The sequence below is a fragment of the Castor canadensis genome, chromosome 7 (genome assembly GCF_047511655.1).
Source record: "Castor canadensis chromosome 7, mCasCan1.hap1v2, whole genome shotgun sequence".
NCBI lineage: Eukaryota > Metazoa > Chordata > Mammalia > Rodentia > Castoridae > Castor > Castor canadensis.
This window is the reverse complement of record NC_133392.1, coordinates 56,991,373-57,011,119: the sequence shown is the minus strand read 5'-3', so window position 1 is coordinate 57,011,119 and position 19,747 is coordinate 56,991,373. Positions and strand designations below refer to the sequence as shown.

General features: G+C 34.6%; 1 protein-coding gene across 4 annotated transcripts in view; it reads left to right on the top strand.

The window, feature by feature from the left end:
• The window catches only part of Ctnna3 (catenin alpha 3), a 1,740,232-nt gene extending 1,726,595 nt beyond the window's left edge, over positions 1 to 13,637 (top strand). For all 4 annotated transcript variants that reach the window (XM_074078977.1, XM_074078976.1, XM_074078978.1 and 1 more), the window contains one exon: positions 5,373 to 13,637. In XM_074078977.1, the coding sequence (XP_073935078.1) occupies positions 5,373 to 5,660 (288 nt within the window). In that variant the 3' untranslated portion in view covers positions 5,661 to 13,637. The remainder of the gene's footprint in view (positions 1 to 5,372) is intronic.
• Positions 13,638 to 19,747: the final 6,110 nt, after the last annotated feature.

Below are 19,747 nucleotides of genomic sequence, written 5' to 3'. Positions count from 1 at the left end.
TTGCCTATTAAACCAACCTGGCCATTTTTGAAATACCTGAAAACAGAGAATGTTTTAATACAGCCCATTCTCTAAAAAATCCATTCAGAAACAAACGAATGTGTTAAGCAAGTATTAGGATATAATTAGCTCTTCAAGAGAGGTTCACAGTGGTTCATAAAAACACCGACTTAGTTGATGCATTTTGACTAAAAAACATCAGTGTAAGCATTTCCTGTGGAGCACCACGACCACTATTAGATCAATTTAGAGATACAAATGGCACTTACAAGGTAGAAAGACTACAAATATCTTTAAATCTTTTTAGAAAAAGTTGTTTTAATCCAACACATACACATATGCTTTATAACATGATCTTTGCTAATCTCTTTTCCAAATGGCTTAACTGAGCATTAAAAAACTAAGTAAGAGTTAAAAAGACAATCAAAGAAACAAATCTTGATTTCTGTTGTAAAACGAAGATAGAGATATTGATATAATTTTATTTGAGAATCAGAAAAATATTTGGTTAAACATGACTATATTTATACTGACACATTATAAAGATTAAATAAATGTTAGACATTTCTTTGTCCTACAGGCTATAATTTAATTTGTTTATAGTTTTTCTTTGTCTTTTTAATTTGTTAATTGAGATCTAGGCTTCTAAAAGTTAAATTTAAAGACTCTTAATCTAGATGTCTTTAAGTGGTTTGGGGCTTATAAGCGTGAATGAATATTTCTGTTTACTATTCAAAAAATACTTCCTGGAAATTAATAAAGAATAAACATTTTCAAATCACTATCTTAAAATAAATACCTTGGTAACTGAGATTGTTCCTGGTACTAATATGTTTTAGGAAAATAAGTCCAACATTCTTAAAAGGAGATAGTCAATATTAAAATATTAGACTCTGCATTAATGTTAGTGCAATTTCTCTAGCTCTTCATATGTGAAAATAATCAAATATTGGAAGAGGTACAGTACTGAAAGGCAGGGTTGTGAAATGAATACAAACATTAAGCATAACTGGGCTACCTTGATCAAAATTCCAGTTCTACCTTATAATAGGTGTTCACCTTGAGCAATTTATCAAACCTTTCAGCTCTTTGTTTTCTCATCTTAAAATGAAGATAATAATAATACTTTCTTCATAGTGTTGCTGTGAGTTAATTTCCAATAGCATACAATAGATAATAACAATTATTATAAGCTGTTGTACCTAGAACCAAAGTCCACACATATGCATTTCAAAATATTGCTTTGTGGAGGCATAATATATATCAACCAGGGATCTTTGAGTTCAGGTAAACATTAGGATTCACAAAAATGTCATAGACTACCCTGGAAACCAGTTTGCCAAAATGTGTATACAACAGGAAATATAGCTTTCCAGGTGATCTGTTTTTTCTCGTAGCAGGAGTCCCTGCAGAAATGATTAGCATGGCAATTCACACAGGCTTTGGGAAACTATGCTATCCCCAGGTACAAAAATGTGAGCTCTGTATCAATGGGAGTGCAGTTCATTTAAGCTTAGAATTCACATGCAAAGCACACTTCTTATATGGGGAGTTAGAGCAGTATTATGTGAGTATGAGTTGTTCAGGTGTTTTTACATATAGAGGTGATAAGTGTTCAAAATCAAAAGAAGGTATGTCTTGCATGAGTTTCTGAATGTTTCTCTTGGCTCTCAATATTACAATACAATTTTGGCAAGAGTTTTCTAGCAGACATTCCAAATTGACACAGTTGTCAAGGACTTACATCACAGATAATTAGTATTGGTTCTTCCAGAAAGATCCAGATATTCTCTATATATTGGTTACAAGGACAAAATATTGGCACTGTCTGAGAAAAAAAGAAGATACCTTTTATTGTGGTTAAATGTATTTTTTCCACAGTAAAAAACTGTTGATATGGTTTTATGTAGGAGCAAATCTTTTATCTGAAAACATTTTTATAACTGTATACCACAAAGCACAGAAAAGACATGATAATAAAATAAACTTGATATCCATGCAGAATGATAATATTGAATAGGACTCTACTTATCTGGGCATTATTTGTGTAGTGTACAAAACACATCTTATAATTAGAATAATAGTTAACTTATTAAACATAATCCTTTACTTTGAAAAGAAGTGGTGGAGCACCTGCCTAGCAAACACAAGGCCTTGAGTTCAAATCCCAGTATCACCAACACATTATCACTTACTGTTCATCTCTAATTAAATGAGGCAGAACCTACTAATTTATGTTTGGGCATAGATAATACCAAGCAGCTTCTTATGATACCAGTAGACCATTATTCTCAGGATTTTGATAGAATACCAGAGTTATGAAAATAAACACAAATCACCAGTGTCAATTTTACTGAAGTGGTAGGCATGGATTTAATCTAGAAAAGAAACCTTTGATTTTGGTCACAATGATATTTGAAGTCATTTAAAATCTTGTACCTTTTTCTGTAAGGATTGGAGGGAAGTTGCTATAAGTCTGTATGCATTCAAATATTTACATATGACTGCATGATGTGTAAGAGATGTAGAAGATATTATCATGAATAATAATAATTATTATTATTCATAAAAAATACTCCATCTAGATCAGATGTTACAGAAAAGAGCCTCCTCTATGGGAAACTTTTCAAGATATATATTTTAGAAGAATTTTCAGTTAATGAAAGTGATTTGTAATAGAGATTTTATGAACCTGAGTTTTACAGTCTGGTTGGTTTGCTCTCCCAGGCCTTGGGAATAAATCAATATTCGTGTCTTGCACAGGAACATTTGTGAAGTTCAGAAAATTTTGTTCAATAAGTGGAATACAGACCTCAAAGTAGTACACTCAAATTTGCCTTTGTCTTTATACAGAGGATTCTATTGAATCCTTCCCTTAAATGAGTTTTCATTAAAGTAAGACCTGGATAAAAGGATTTGTAATAATTTTCTGCAGACATTAAATTCTGCAGTTATTCTCTATGACTAGGGCATAGATACTGCTCAGGCATTGAACAAAATTCCCTATCATTAGCCAGGCTTGTCCTTGTCCATTTCTTCTGTAGCCTGTGATTTGTCTAATAGTTGAGAGTTATGCATCTTAGCACATATGGTTCTCAGACCTAAAATATCTTCATAGAGTGTCTTAGAAGCTTTCCTCATAAAATAACAGTATTCTTTGAGCAATTGTCCTAATCTGTCTGAAAAACTAGTTTTCATGCTCTTCTCAAGGAATAATTTGTACTGTGGTTTTTTCTGAATCATGCAGAGAAGAAGATTTTACTGTAGCCATTTAGGTTTTTAAAAATCAAAGGATTTGTCAGAGGCCAGAATAGGAGATCACAATAGCACAGGTAGGGATTTGCTGATTAAGTGAGGAAAGAAGAGAAAGCAATTTCCACATGGTGAAGTGTGGATTGAACTTGAACAACCTCCATAGACTGCTTGTCTGTAGATATCACTGACATGGAAAAGCCAAAAGAGATGAAATGGATACAGTCTATACATGATAAGATTACAGCATCAAAATAAGGTAAAAGAATGTAAGTTTTAGGGTGGGAAGGTCAAAGCCACTGGTGAAATCCTAAATGACAGATTGTCCCTAGGATCTTCCTTTATGAACGATATAGTGGTACAGATCCTCAGGACAAACCCAGTGTTCTCATGGTTGAGGGAGGCCATTACCAAGTCATCCAATATCATTTCACTCTTCAGAAAACTTGCTTCTTTCTCTGGTTGGGTTGGAATATACTTTCCAAGTCTAACTGTGCTCCAGGAGGCTTTTAATAAAAATTATTAATTACTAAAAGGAAGATTTTAGCTTGCAACTGAGTAATTTAATAACTGGGTTGGTGTTCTGTTCAGAACAGTATTTTTTTTAGCTGTGCACAGAATCGGAAATTCTAAGTGTCCTCCAAAACACATATGAGTGCTTCATAAATTCCTGTTTAAAGCTTGTAAAACACTTGACATTCCTTCCATGTACACAGATTTTACATTTCTGGGTTCGATAAGAAAAAAGATGTACAGATGTGTAGTTGCCAAATATTACTGCCTTCCAAATTACATATCTTTTGGTATTACCTCTTCAAGGATTTCAGGTTTGGCATATAATGGAGCTAATTAAATTTTCTTCCCAGGAAGCAGTCAGCTAGACCACTGCCCGAGGCACATAAGCTCAGCTTCCTGCTTTGCTTCACTCATTTATTCTGTATATGAGACGAGACTTCTTGAACAGCAAAGGTGATTCTTAGGCCAGGCAGCTGCTGATGGATGTTAGTAACTACAGAGTCATGTTTGAGTCTCATCCCTGACAGCACACATCAGACAGGGACAGTGGAGGCACATCTTCCCATATGACTTGGCTGTTGATGACAGTCTTCCAAACTAAAATAATGAAAGAGACATTGATTGTATAAAAATGAATCAGCTTGGCTTAGTCTAAGTATTTTGCAAGATTCTAGGAATATCATTCCAATTTTCTCTCAGATTGTTTTTATGAACAATCCAGAAAATATAATAAACAAGATTCTTTGGGAAAAAAATTCTTTATTGCTTCTTCATCATTCAGCAATTTGTTAGTCTTCATAGGTAATGAAGGAAATTATGTTTTAATAACAAAAAATTTTTGGCACTCTAATAGTTTATTTACATGCATTACTCTACCTTTTATGAACATTTTTTGCCATTTAATCACTGAAGAAACTAGAATCAAAATGGTTAAATCATTTCTCCAAGTTATCAAATGGGAGACCTGAAATTTAAACTCAGTTTTATTTGACTATATAGCTTTGCTTCTGTCTGTATTAACAGATTGAATAATAGAATAAGAGTTTAAAAAGAGACCCTTTTAGGTATAATTATTTAAGAAATATTTATGAAAGCGAATGGTTATGTGCTTGTCTACACCGACATCAGTGTGTGGTATTTACCTTAATTTTATTCTAACTGGGAGGAAAAGCTTTCTGTTGTTGTTCTTATGTAATTATTTAAATATAACATAGATTTCATTGCAGTAGTACTGTCTTACAGAAAAAGCCTAGTATTAATACTCACTGAAAAAAAGCGACACCAAGAAAGTAGAACCAATATAATATAATATTAAATTGATTTGTATATTGAAGAATTTATGATTTGCCATAAACCATGAGAAAGAAATTAATCCCTCTAAGATATCATCTTAGAAGATGCAATAGGGATGTATGAATAGACAGATAAACTATCAAAAATAGTAAGATGAAATGATGGAGCTAATTATGCAAAAGAATATAGATGAGAATTGATTCATTTCTGGGTTGAAATTAGGTGGTGTTTTTCAGCTTCCATGTCTTTAAATCTATTTACATTCCCAATTGCATTTGTGAATAGTAGCTCTTTCTTCTTTATTCCTGCAGTTGGACAGTGTCACCTCCCTGATCCAAGCAGCCAAAAACCTAATGAATGCTGTAGTGCAAACGGTGAAAATGTCTTACATTGCCTCCACCAAGATCATCCGAATCCAGAGTCCTGCTGGGCCCCGGCACCCGGTAGTGATGTGGAGAATGAAGGCTCCAGCAAAGAAACCCTTGATTAAAAGAGAAAAGCCAGAAGAAACTTGTGCAGCTGTCAGACGAGGCTCAGCAAAGAAGAAAATCCATCCAGTGCAAGTCATGAGTGAATTTAGAGGAAGACAAATCTACTGAAACCACCTATTCTGCTCTAGTGCCTGTCTTATAAAATCCTGGCTAACCACAATGCTTTATTTTACACTTGATTAGTTCTGTAATTTCACTAAGTTTCAAAGTGTAACTTACAAATAACAAATAACATAAAACTTGGGGACTAAACCAATTTAAGCAACATATATTTGGGATCATGTCATCTCTGTACTGCCAGCACCTAATAGTTAATCCGTGCATGCTTGTTGAGTGACTGAGACCTTCAGGTATCCCACCACAGGGAATATATTATATTCATTATCAAATGAACACTGGAGACACAAGTGAATCCTGTTTATCTGTAATAGTTAGAGGACATTCACTCTTCTCATTGTGAATGAAAACCCTGATATGAGCTATTGACTTGTTTTTCAATGGAAGCAAAAGACTTTGTAAAATATTTTCCCATTGAACCTCCATGCCTTCTTTAACCAACCTAACCTGATAGAAATGTGTAATTCCTGTTATAAGACAAAGATATCTGTATCCATTTGTCAATGGGGTAGTCTAAACTAACCAAATTTGAGTAAAATACTCACTGGATTTTGAAGGTCAGCTTTATTATTAACAAAATACTTATTAACCTTATAAAAGTTATAGTGAGCACTGATGCCACATATATACCTTTCAGGTTTCCATTCTGTTCAGCAATTCTGTACTTTCTCTGTCCATGAAAATACATATGTAAAAGAAGAGTTATCACCTGTTAGGGAAATGACATACTGAAATATATCCCAGAGTAAGCTTATTATCATAACCTCACAGAGTTCTGCAATCACCATTTGTATCTGTTTGCAATTGTACTTAAGAAAAGGCCAGTTTGAAAATCCTTTTGGCATTGAGTAAAATATAACTCTATGAATTGTACTATTGAACTGTGAGCAGAGTTAATAGCAATGTAGCTGGAGTGATTTTAGTAACTTTTGAATAAAAGTCACGGGAGTCATTTTCTAAGTCTAACACTTGTGCACATCCATAGTTGAGCTCATCATGAATTTCCTAATAGTCTCAGAATCTAGTCAGGGTCTAGTGTATTAAGTGTACTTCTCTCTCTCTCTCTCTCTCTCTCTTTCTCACTCTTTTTCTCTCTCTCTCTCTCCCCTTTTCATGCTGTGTTTTCCATAATCTTTTTGGAGGAGTTAAGTTTAAGTTTCACTCATAGGGTTTTCATTCATATATTTTTTTAAGGATTCATTCCCTATTCTACTATTGATAAAAATGGTACTATAATTATATCTCCTCACTTGTACAGCATTGTCATTGATGAGTGATTTCAACAATCATGTCACTTTAGATTGATGAAATACAATTTGCACATAGCAATATCAGTTGCTATCAGGAGGACTGGTTTGGAAAAAAGAATGCATGAAACATAAGAAATAATAAAGGGGGAAAAGAAGGCATAAGTTTAGAGCATGACATTTATGGTATCTTGATAAAATGAAATAGGAAAAGAAAATCTATTCAACAGGCCATTAATAATTATGAGGGAAATATTAACTTCATTTTATTATTATGAAGTATTTCATTCTTCCAAAATACTGGATTGAGGAGCTGAAGGAAATTAATTCCACTCTTTTGCACTAAAGATTTGCCCACTTTAGTTATTCTGAACAAAGACCACTCCCTAGAAGTAAAAGCACTGAAGAGGGAAATTAGGCAATTCAGATCATTCTGATTTTGAGACTCTAGACAATTGAAGCAAATAGGGAACATCTTTTGTTGAAATACTACCATTGTTCTCTGTTCTCACTGTAGAGCAACTGTGGCATATCCTCTCACATAGAAACATGAATTTAAACTTTGTTGACAAATGAATTTTCAACAGTCACCAATGTACTAGCTGTATATCTTAGCTCTTGGAGACACATGCACAAGAATCTTGAGTCTCACTTAGAACGTCTAAAGTCCATTTGACCTTATATCATCTTTCTACGTGTTGCAATTTAGAATTTGATATTGGATGCTGAAAGAATATGAATAGGTTTAATTTGTACAATTACTAAACAACTTTCATGTCTTTCTTTAAAAAGTAAATCCTTACCAAAAATGAAATATGAATAAATTCTTTTATTTGATATAGGTAGATTTTTAGCTTAGTTCAAAGGAAACAAATATGATTAAATAAAACAATGAAAAGTTTAACTTTTCAAAGCTGTAGTAAAACAAAAGATGCATAATGTAGAGAAAGAGATCTGTTAACCTGAGTAAATTCCTTCAGTGCATAATATTTTAAGGGTTAGTGTGATTGAAATCTGCTGATAGCATTAAAGAAAAAGTAGCAGTAAAGACATTAACAAATTTTTGGATTGTAAAGCATAGTAAGAGCTCAATTAGCCTGGTTGTATTGGATCTATTTATATTTAGATCTTTCTTCTGATGGAAATGTTCTGATTGGACTGATAATATGGTGGTCCCTTTATGCACCTTTAGGACTCTCATCACAGAAATTGTTGCATTCGCTGATGATACATTTGCTTGATCCTAATGAATTCATCTTTCTCTTTTAGTAAAATCAATTTAAGTTCATTTACATAGAAAAAAATTACTTGGGAGTGGGTTGAAGTTTTACACCACCTACAAGGACAGTTTCATCTCTTATTTAGCCACCTGCATTACTGACAAATGGTAGACTAGAATTAGAATAACTTTGAGCATTTCCATGAAATCATAATCCACTAAAGATTTTTCTTCTATTTAGAAAAACTGAATGGTTTTCATCAAACATAAAATGTGAGAAATATAAATTGCATTCATTTATTGCAAATGAAATTTATTAGATTATATTTCTGTCTAGTGGAATTCCTTTATAGTTCTTGAATAAGCCAGGAAAAAATAAAACATCAAATTTCTAAGCTAATTTAAATTTTCCTTTCTGTTTCTCTTATGAATGATACTTATAAATGTGTTAGAAAATGCAATGGAGTCTTTATATGAGTACCTTCTGACTTTTGAAACACTCTTAACTTTGTATCAATATGCCATATGTTCCCTATAAAATCCTTTCTGTACAGGGAATAAGGGACTCCAGTAGTGGCACAGAGAGGTCTACTCTTAAGGTCCTTCACCTTCCAAGAAGGTCAGTTTTCAAATCCTACTGTTGTAACATAGCTAAAATTGTGAATATACAACTTAATGTCAGATTTAGACCTTCAAACCTAATAATGTTCCTAAATTCAATAATGAGTGGCTGAATAGAATATTCCATGACAATGGGAAAAGGTTCTTCAATGGCTTTCTAAGCCTTCATTTTCAGAGTGATCATCTCAACTCACTCACCTGTGAGGTTAGTATTTACCTATACTATGGTCCTCTATCAGAATGATGTGGTCAGATCCACCCCAGCCAATTACCCCATCTTCTGTCTTTTCCTCTTATTCCCTGCACCAAAAATTTCTTTCTTCCATCTTTAATCTGCTCAGGCATCTATCCTACATATAAATTGATTAATATTCAAGGTTTTAGTTTAAATTTTACATTTTAATTTCCAGCAGAATAATTTCTTTAGTCTTTCTACTCCCCAAAACATTATTATCCTTTTTGGTGTCACATTTCTATGCTAGGGATTATGGTTCCCATGGAGACAGATTTCTATACAGTAGCAAAGTGAGTAGAATCAGAGCTGAGACTTTTCCTAGTAATATCGACCATTCTCTAGTGAACTTATTGCAGAATTGCCAGTCTGTTTCAATATTATTATAAGTGATTCTCTGAGTGGGAAAAATTGGCACCAGAATCCCAATTTGAATAAAATTTGTACTTTCATTAGCTTGTCCTTTGCCAAGACAGCCTGTGTATTGTATATTTATGGATCAAATATCCATTATATTGTTTGTAAAGTCAGAAATACTTGTTTCGCTTAGCAGAAAGTTTATGGCATCCAGTTAAAAGAATATAACTTGTATATTATATTAATAATTCTTGTTTAGTAAACTAGGAAAATATCTGCAATCTGAGATGTTGTTTTCATATACCACATTTGAGGAAACAACATTTATTCAGAGAAAAACCCTATTTCTTCTTTTATGACTCTTTCCATATTATTATGATATGCTTACTATTAATATTTTGCTACAAGGAAGGCCTAATGCAAAAAGCTTCTACAAATGAAGTAGTTTAAGAGTCTTCATTTTGGCCTTTGGGTAAAATTAAGGAAGAAAACATGGATACTATTCAAACTAGATGTATGTAACTAAATGAAACCTTATCAAGTTTTCATGTCTATCATAGACATCTAAAAGAGAAAGACAAAGAAAAGTAGAACTAAATTTTTAAATTCATTTTTCCCATTTTTAACAAAGTCACATAAACAAGAACATATTTTCTATTAAAACAAAATGCAAAATAGTTTAAAATATTAGTTAATTTACATGTGAATATTTTCCCTTAACAGAGTTACGTAGGAGTATCCCTGAGTATCTCAAAAGAAGATAATTAATAGTGATTAAGACAACTGTCTCCACATGGAACTCACCTGGATCAGAATCCTTTCTTTAGTCAGTAGTAGTCTGAGGGGCTAACCCTTGTATCTATCCTGGGATGAGAGGATTCATGGCTGAAAGCTGCATTATGGTATACCATGGTCTCCACTGACTTGTAGTAAAACAACATGTGAATTTGCTTCCAAAAAGAGTTTGGCAAGTGAGAAAAAAACAGGAGTAAGGAAAGAGTATTTCTGAAGGGATATGGATAAGAAAGTGCCAGAGTAGAGCAGGGAATGTGAGCAGTAGATGCAAAAGTAGATTACTTTTATTGATGGTGGTCAGGACAGGAGAGAGTTTTTGCCTCTGTGTGGATTAGGTAGATTTATTCTAAGGGACATTTTAAAAATAGGATGAGACAATTCCTGTTTGGTATTAGGCACAGTAATGTTGGAGGCAAAAGATGATCTACATAAATTTGGAGGAGTATTTTGTTTCTAAGTTAAGGAACAAATTCAGCCATTCTCCTGGCTGATGGTGGGTGAATTTCTTCCCAATATCAAAGTCCATCAGAATAATCACATATATATCTATTTAACAGCTATTTGTTGAATAATCATGATATTCCAAACACAGTTTTATGTTCTGAGGATACACCAGAAAACAAAACAATGGCCTTTGCCCTCTGCCAACTCTGTGTTAAATGTTACTATTATCTCATTTAGTACTCTCAGTAACCTTATGGGAGATTATATTATTAGCTCTATTCCACAGCTAAGGAAACTGAGGTTGAATCAAATTAAGAATCTTGTCAAAGCCTCACTGGTCTTCAAATTTGGTTTATTGCACATCAGACTATGAACTTTTAGCCACCACACCATCCAGATTTCTTGGAAAATGAGTTTAAGTTTGTCAATTGATAATAAAGATATACATTTCAAATCCTGTTTGGTTTACTATGTCAGAGGAAAAAAGAATAAAAGCTTTAAAAATGTCTAAGTAAAACGTATCCCGCATCATTCAAAGCAGATAAGAGTTTATAAATTATCAGCTGCATAATCTTACCTCTAGTAACTGAACGTAGTGTACCAGGCATATAGGAAGTAGATATTTTGTCTATGTGATCTCAAATGAAAGAATAGCCTTGGCCAATTTGCTTTTATTACCATGGAAGAGAGAGCTTCAATAGAAATGCCTATGTCAGCGCATGTTCCGCATTGGTTAGTGAAAAACATTTTTAAAATCATCTCTTCACTCTTTCAATGCTGATGTGTCCCTCTGTGTTTAAAGTTATGGATTTCAAGAGACAGTTGGCCAAATATTATTGAAATATGTAAAGTTCTCCTGTATTTTAAATGTATTCATACTGTAGCAAACATGTGTCCTTTTTTTTTCTCTTTTTTGGTGGGACCAGGGTTTGACTCAGGGCTTCACACTCGCAAAGCAGGTGCTCTACAGTTTGAGCCACAACTTCAGTCCATTTTGCTCTAGTTTCTCACGAATTATCTGCCTATGTGGAGCTCTAACTGAGAGACTCACAAGTAGCTAGGACTGCAGATGCAAGTCACTGGTGCCTGGTATGTTTACCTCTTTATGGAGGCCTCACGTGTGCAGTGTATTTGCCTAATGGCAGGTAAACTTAGTCCTGTACCTTCATGTAATCCTTCTCTCTAGAGTCAACAGGAGGTCTTCTTCTTGCCATGGTGCAGGATAATCTTCTACATTTCAGGCTCTGGAAGTTAAATGACTTTCTGATACTTCGTATGGTAAAGTCACAAGTGTTTCCTCAAACTATAATGTGTTTGAGACTTGACTCTTGTGTATCTGATTGTCACAATGGTCTCTGTTCTTAAGTGTAGGAAAAGAAATTTCTCAAGAAGGAAATTCTCATTTAAAAAGACTCGAACTTAAAATAATTCTGTCTAAAAATCTTCTTTAGGTAAGATATATGCAAACACGACTTAAAGATTATTAGCAGAGTAGTCTTTGTGTCTCCATTTCAAATGAGACATTTCCTAGTTCTGAAGTTTTCTAACCTTGACATTTTCCAGAAGGATGTTTTTGTTTAATGCTGATTATTTGGTCTTGATAGGCTGTGACATCTCTAAACATTTCAATAGTTACACCAAAATCCTGTGGACACTTCTTTTTCTATTCACACAGCCATGGATTATGAGATCCCAGGCCAACCCTTGGCATGTCACATTGGTTTCCCTTCTTTGCAGATTATCTGAACATCCCTTTGGTATTAATTGAGAGGACAACTTAGATAATGGCTTTCCTCGACTTGTGCTCTAACATCAGCCATGGACTGGAGTGTTTACTCATAGAGGGAAGAGTCTTGTCTGAGTTGTGAGTTCATGCTCTGAATTAAACAGAACTTTCCTTCGTTCTGAGGCTTTAAATGTAAAATTAATTTTAAAAAATATTGTAGAGAAAAGTTCCATCGCTTGCCAAATCTTAGGTTAATAGAACTCTCTATTCTAATATGTTGATATACAGTATATTCATGGGAATATAAATTAATAATTTCAGCAGTTGTCTTACAGGGTTAAGATGTGCTACTTGGTGGTGTTCAAATTTTTTCTTGTATAATATATTCCCTCCAAAGAAAATGCCCTGAATGATAGTACAATGAATTCTCACTCATATCTGTGACTAAGTCCCAGAAAATAAAAGTAGATGTATTTTATGCCCAATTTACTACCCAGTAGTTGAGGCTTAAAAGAAAATTTTCCTGAGCAAATTGGATGATTAAATATGAATTAAAACTTCCAGTGAAAGATTTCCAGATGCCCTTGCTTTCTGTTTTGATTATGCTTTTATTTCCATAATACCTTGGTGAAAATAATCACTTACTTTATGTAGTTTTACAAACAATGACTTGAAAGCTTACACTTAACGACATCTTTGCATGTAATATACACATTATAATTCAGGATGATGGCAACTTTAAACTAAGATAGTTTGGGATGAAATAGAAGTAATCAATCATTAATAGTTAAGTTTATTATAGCAATACATTGGGAACTTAAGTTAGTGACATTTGAGATATTTCAGACCATCTTGCTTATGCATCTCACCTTGCTGTGTTGAGTTACAATGAAGCTAGTGAACTCTCTATTACTGTAATGGACAGTTGAAAGCAGTCTTGTGCTTTGGCTATAAAATTTGGCAAAAAGCACTGTAGCTCTTTCTGGTTTATATTTACTTTAAAGTCAATTTCACTTATCAATAAAAATGAATCATTTATCCAGGAATAGAAAGTTCTTTAGTATGCTATGACATTGATATAGAAGCCCAAATACTCCTGGTTTGATATTTCTGCATGCCTTTTGTGTGTAACTGAATCAACTGATATTTTTTCATTATGTTTTCAATTGCACTATTTCATACCTGTAACAACACTGGGTTTCTTTTGAAATTATATAGTATGATTATATTTTACTTTCATTTCAACTTATTTCACTTTGTAGTTCATTACTAATTTGCTCAACTGATAAACCATGTTAGGTTAAAGCAATAAAAATTAAAGTATCAATTATGCATTTTGTGTTATGTTTTGTGGTTTGTGTCTTGGGTGGGTAAAAAAAGGTGGTTTAATGAATTCTTGAGTAGTCTATGTGTTTCTAATTGTCAATTTCATTCTCACTCTTTTATGGTTATACACATTACAATCCAGAAAGGATAAATTTACACATTATTTCTCACACCCAAGTAAATGTATCTGATAGAACTAAATTCTTAGTTTAAATGACCATTTGGGGGTCTATGATGGCATTAGGCTTGGGCATTAGACAATCATATCTATGTAGTTCAAAACAGTCATATCTGTGTTGTTCAAAACAGTCATATCTGTGTAGTTCAAAAGTTGTTCTTTAGCTTAGTATTTTATGAATATTGTAAATTACTATTCTGAAACTATCTGGATACATACTCCAGAGAAGTCATAGAATATGATTGGAACATTCATCTTGGCTTCTTTATCTTTGGACTGATGATGATCCTCACTTGGTATAACTCCTGTGAGGACAGGAGTTGTCTGATCTCCTAAATTATTGTCATTTTTTTCTTTCAGGACTCAATTGCTTTTTGCTTATTTGCTTATTGCTAAGTCTCAATTTGTTTCTAAACTTTCTCAAAGTGCATCCTGCAAATATAAAATCTTTATTGCTTGATTCTTATGAAAGACCATGTCTTCAGTTATGCCAAACATATTCTGCCTCTTTGCTAATGAAAATGCTGGTGTGGTGTTTCCTCTCTGTGTCAGTCTCTCTTGGGCCCCAGGAGGCCATATTTCTCTGACAACAGCATTCTCTCTGCCTTGATCAGTTTGCCATGCTCACTCGGGGGGTGGAAGTGGAACTAAAAGCAATCTTGGCAAGAAGAGTCTGTTTCTGCCTGGAGGCTGAGCCAATGTCCTGACATTTCCTGGGCAGCACCATTAAACATTCCATCCAGGAGCAATAACTCAGAGATGTGACTTCCAGTCACTGCATGTCCAATATCCCGTGGCTTGTGAGAGAAAAGCTGCTGTCCTTAGTTGTCAAACAACTCTGGCTTTAGATCATATCTGAATTCCCTGGTTTTAGAATGGAGGAAGTGTTTCCTTATAGTATGGGCCCAGAGAAAAGGGGTCTCAGGAGAATAACAGGAGTTTCAAATTCCAGCGAGTAGACAAAGGGAGGAATTTAGGTAGAATGGCTGAATGTCTCATACCCATGTTTTCATTAAATTGCCTTTTGTCACCGAGAATCATAGAGAGCCTGGAAGCAAGAATCTGTTACTCTGAGCTTTGCAGAAAGAAGGAATCACCTGTCTACTACCAATTCCCTGCATCCTTACCCTACCCTCCCTGCCCTGCAGTTGCTGATGGTGGTAGCATGTCAGGTATGCAGATGAACTCTACATGTTTCCCTTTCTAACATCAGTAAAGGCAATTTTCTAACAGTGAATGGACAACCACTCAACCCAAACCCAAGGGAACAAGAATGGGATGTCTTCATGAATACAGATCTAAATACCTTACTCAGTAGTGTGTCATCTTCAGGCACTGAGTCAGATCAGATGTGATAAAGAACTATCTACCAAAAGTGTTAGTTGTTTTTGTTTCCTTCTATTGTGTTTTATAGGAGGCCTCTGGGACCGTACTGGGGATCCATATCTGTATTGTGCAATCTCTCCATTCTACTAGTATATCTTCATGGTATTCTCCACCCATTGGGCTTATGCATTAGGCAACAGTTATTCTGAGACTTATGCTCTGTGAGTGAAGGTTGGAAGACCTTACTGCCATATAAGGTACCAATGTCAGAGAAATGTTTGAACTCTTTAGCTCCATTATACTGTACTCAGAGTTATCATATCATTGTCATGTTTGGATACTCAACAATTGGCACAGTGAAAATTACATAGGAAGAGCTCAATGGATGTTTTTGGTAGACACAGAAATTTGTGAATGAATTTATTTAAATGAATGAATTTATTTAAATGAATGAATTCAAATAAAAGTCTTCTGCTATATAGGATGGACTCCCTCAGAACTACTAAAACCAAAATTATGAGAGCTTTGGTAATTTCCAAGTTTACAGAAATAGTAGTTTCAGAAAGTATCCTGATTCCTTCTGCCATGCTTCCCAAATCATCACCACTGCCTTAGATAAATGAACATCAATGATGAGGAAAAGCCAGTGGGTAGTTTTCAGTTATATGTTATTCAACAGCCAAGCTATTCCTTGAGGGACTGATATATGCAAAAGTGTTATGAGTGATGGAAACATGAATATTTTAGACTCAAGACTTGGACTCATCAGGTTAATTAAAGTAAATAGCAGCACAAGAGAAATAAAAATGCAGCTCATGTGAATCTTGCCCAGGGTACAAGTAAGCAATGCAAATTTCTAGAGAAGAACTTGCAGAGATTCTGGTAGGAGAGTAGTCATGGTTAAGCAAGTTAGAGAAGGATAACATTACAGAGGAAGGATAGGAGTCCATGAGCAAAGATAGTAATAAGCTTGTTACATACAGAATCACCTGGCTGGAATGAAGTGCACTGAATGGGAATGGTAGGATTGAAAGACAAGAGTGCATTGTATCACAGGTCTTAATATAAAGTTAAGGTTCCAAGATCTTAATTTGTAGATGGGAACAATATGAATGTTTCCCTAGCAAGGATGTTCTTTAACACAAGCAGAGTTCTAAGATGGCTAGGTAGGCAGTGAAATACAGGATGGAGAAGCTATTCAAAGTGAGAGAAGGAATTGGAAGAAATCAGTTCCAATAATACTTTGTGAGATAAGTAAGTGTCAGTGAAATTATACACATAGTGATAAAAAGAATTGTTAAACTAAGAAATCAAATAAGCAAAGTGACATTAACAATTGTCAGGACTCAGCAACCAATGTGTCAGGGGGATTAAGTGTCTATTGGACTTTATCACAATAAATAGAATTTACTGTCACATAACATGGTCATATGTGCTCTAATGGAGCATTCAGAAAATACCCAATATTGTGCAAAACTTGCTAGTTGTGTTACCACATTGACTCTCCACTGTAGCCAATGGCTATTCTATTGCATTTCCACATGACAGATAAAGAAGTGAAGACCAGTTTAAGAACGTGACAGTGATCACTTTGGATTTTGAACCAAAGATATCTAAATTCAGTTTCTGAACTCACTAATATAAAATGCTCTGCAGAATGGAATTATTTATATTTTTTACCATCTGGTCATATGGGATCCTTTACATCAAAGATTGAAACATTTTCAGTTTCATCTGTGTTCCATCCCTGCAGCTGGAGTTGCTCCAAAAGTGGCAAGTGGGAGAGTGTCCTCTAGGGACAGGCAGAAACCAACTCTAGATAAGAACCATTGGGATTCCAAAAGAGAACCATTAAATGATACATTTTGCATTTGATGTTTTAATATAGCCTTACTTATTATGAAGTGTTTTCTGTTTTATAATAAAGGCAATTTCACATGTTTCTGCAAAACAATAATTCTTGCCACATTTTTTCCATGCCTTCATATTTCTTCTGAGATACACTGGAATAGCTGGGTCTGGTTTGAAGAATACTAAACCTCTGAGATGTGTGACTATCACTGGGTGAGAAGATGGCACCATGATCTGCAGCCCTTGCACTGATGCAACACTGCCTGGTTTGTATCATGGCTCTACCATTATTCAACATCAGTCATTACAAGGGTGATTTGTGAAACAGAGAGGACATTTCAGGATTCAATTCCTATAACAATGTAGTTGTTACAATCAATATCCCTGATATTCTGTGAAATATGTCAGAATCTAACACATAGGAATGTTATGATTATTGAACAAATTAATGTATGTATTTTGAATGATGCCTGACACAAGGTAAACACAATGTCACATTTAATTATTATTGTTATATATACAATTTATAAGCTTTAAGAATAAAACACACAAAGCAAGTTTCTAAAAGCTTTTGTTTGTTTGTTTGTTTGTTTGTTGTTTGTCTATCTGTCTTAAGAGAGAGAACAGGAGATAAAAAATGGCTGGGGCAGGACAGCATACCAGGCAATGATAGAGAGCAGCTAACTTAATTCAGCCTACAAATATTTATTAACACCCATGGGTTAGATTTTCTTCTAGGTACTAGGTATGAAATAGTAAAGACCATCTTTTCTCCTGAAGCACTGTCAGAGGCCATCAGATGAGATAGAAGTTAATTGAATAATACCTCCAAGGGAACATTTATTTTATTTTTGATAATTATCACAAAGGAGAGACACATAGGTGCCATAAGCCTAATATTAGGGGATTTGAACAAATCAAGGAAATATGGAAAGGCTGGTCTGAGGAAATGAGCCTTTACCTGAAATCAAAAGGATGAGAAGGGGTCCACTGTTGAAGTGAATTGGGAGAGCATCATAAGCAGAGTGCAGTGTGTACAAAGCTCTTACATAGGAGCAGCTCAGTCAGAATAGGCTGAGGAAGAGTGTGAAAATCAGCCTGGCAGAAGAAGTCAGACAGCAGCTGGCCATGGTGGGGGAGAAAATCATCCCACCTTCGTAATTCTGCCAACAGCAAGATAAGGGGTGTGCCTTACCACTGTGCCTACTCAGGAGGCTAGGAATCGGTGAAAACCTTCTTCCAGGGAAGGGAAAACCCTTCCCTCACTCCAGACTGACACCCCTTCTCATGGTAGGTAAAGAATAGATTGCATTTTTACAAGTGGGAAAGGCACATGATTTAATTTTCTAGCATTCATTTTATTGACCATGCCAGAAATATTTCAACCCAAGCAGGAGGCATAATTTCTCAGCTCCAACATGTCTGTGTGGAGTGGGTCCTCACAGCCCTGCTTTGGGCCCTTTTCTCGCGTTAGTGCTCTTCTCTTTCTATCCCAGCTCTCCTGTTCATCCTTGCACAAGAGATCTTTCCCTCACAAATATGCCAAAATCCACACTGTATGGGAGGAATTTGAAGTAGAGATGTGCATCATTACAAAGAATTCATGGGCGAAAATCTAAAGGGGATGACTTTTTCCCTAAAAATATAGGGAAAAGTATAAGAGAGAAGAGAAAAGGAGAAAAGAGAAAACTAAGGAAATATATAAATATACATATACTAACCTAGTAGTAGTCAAGTAGATTATATATGAAAGAGAGAGACAAGAGCACTAAGTCAGGACTGGGATTCTCAGGGAAGGACTGTGTAGTGGTTAGAAGTGTGACAATCCAAGAGTAAATCAGTGAATATTTCTGTGTTTATGTTCCTTATTCTGTAAAATGGGTATGTACCCCGAAGATTTATACAAAAATGAAGCAAACTATTTGTATTTAAAAGAACTTCATACCGCTCAAATAGAAAGTTCTACATAATATTAAATTTTTCTATTATTATGGCTCAACCAGAGGCACCAGGGACTCAATAAGAAGTTTTCTTTTATTTTGTACCAGAAAGTTGTTTTGTTTTTTATAAGAAGGATTTCCTGTCTAATTAAATGCATTAATGCAAAGTGAAAATTTACTTATTCCATCTTGACTTATGAGTATTTATTGTCACATGTATTAAATATAAACTGCTAGATTAGCTTCTTCGAAGCATCCTCATTGAGTCCTCTTTTTTTGGTGGGGTTTGAGCTCAAGTTCTTGCACTATGTTCTTACCATTTGAATCACTCCAACAGCCCTTTTTGGAGATACGTTTTTTTTTTTTTTCATTGTTGTGCTGGGAGTACTTTGTGGCATTTACAAAAGTTTTTACAATATATCAAATATATTGTACTTCAGTTCACCCTCCATGAGATGGGATTTTTCAAGATAGGGTCTCCCAAAGTATTTGGCTGGTTTGTGATGCTTCTGATCTCTGCCTCCTGAGTAGATAGGATTCCAGGTGAGATTCGTTGGTGCCCAGCTGAATACTCACTCTTATCACTATACCCACTATATCCTAAAGAAAATTCAGGTCAGAATTTAAATATTCACTTAAGAAATACATATAGATGGTAGGAGGCAGAAGAGTCTGATTTAAACATATTTGAAACATAGTAAGCCCCTTTTTAAAACACTATGGAGCATTAATGGTTAAGAATTTGTCTCTGAGGGAGGTTAACTGGGTTTAAACATTACTTGCTCAAATAACTAGCTTAATAAAAACAAGAAATTT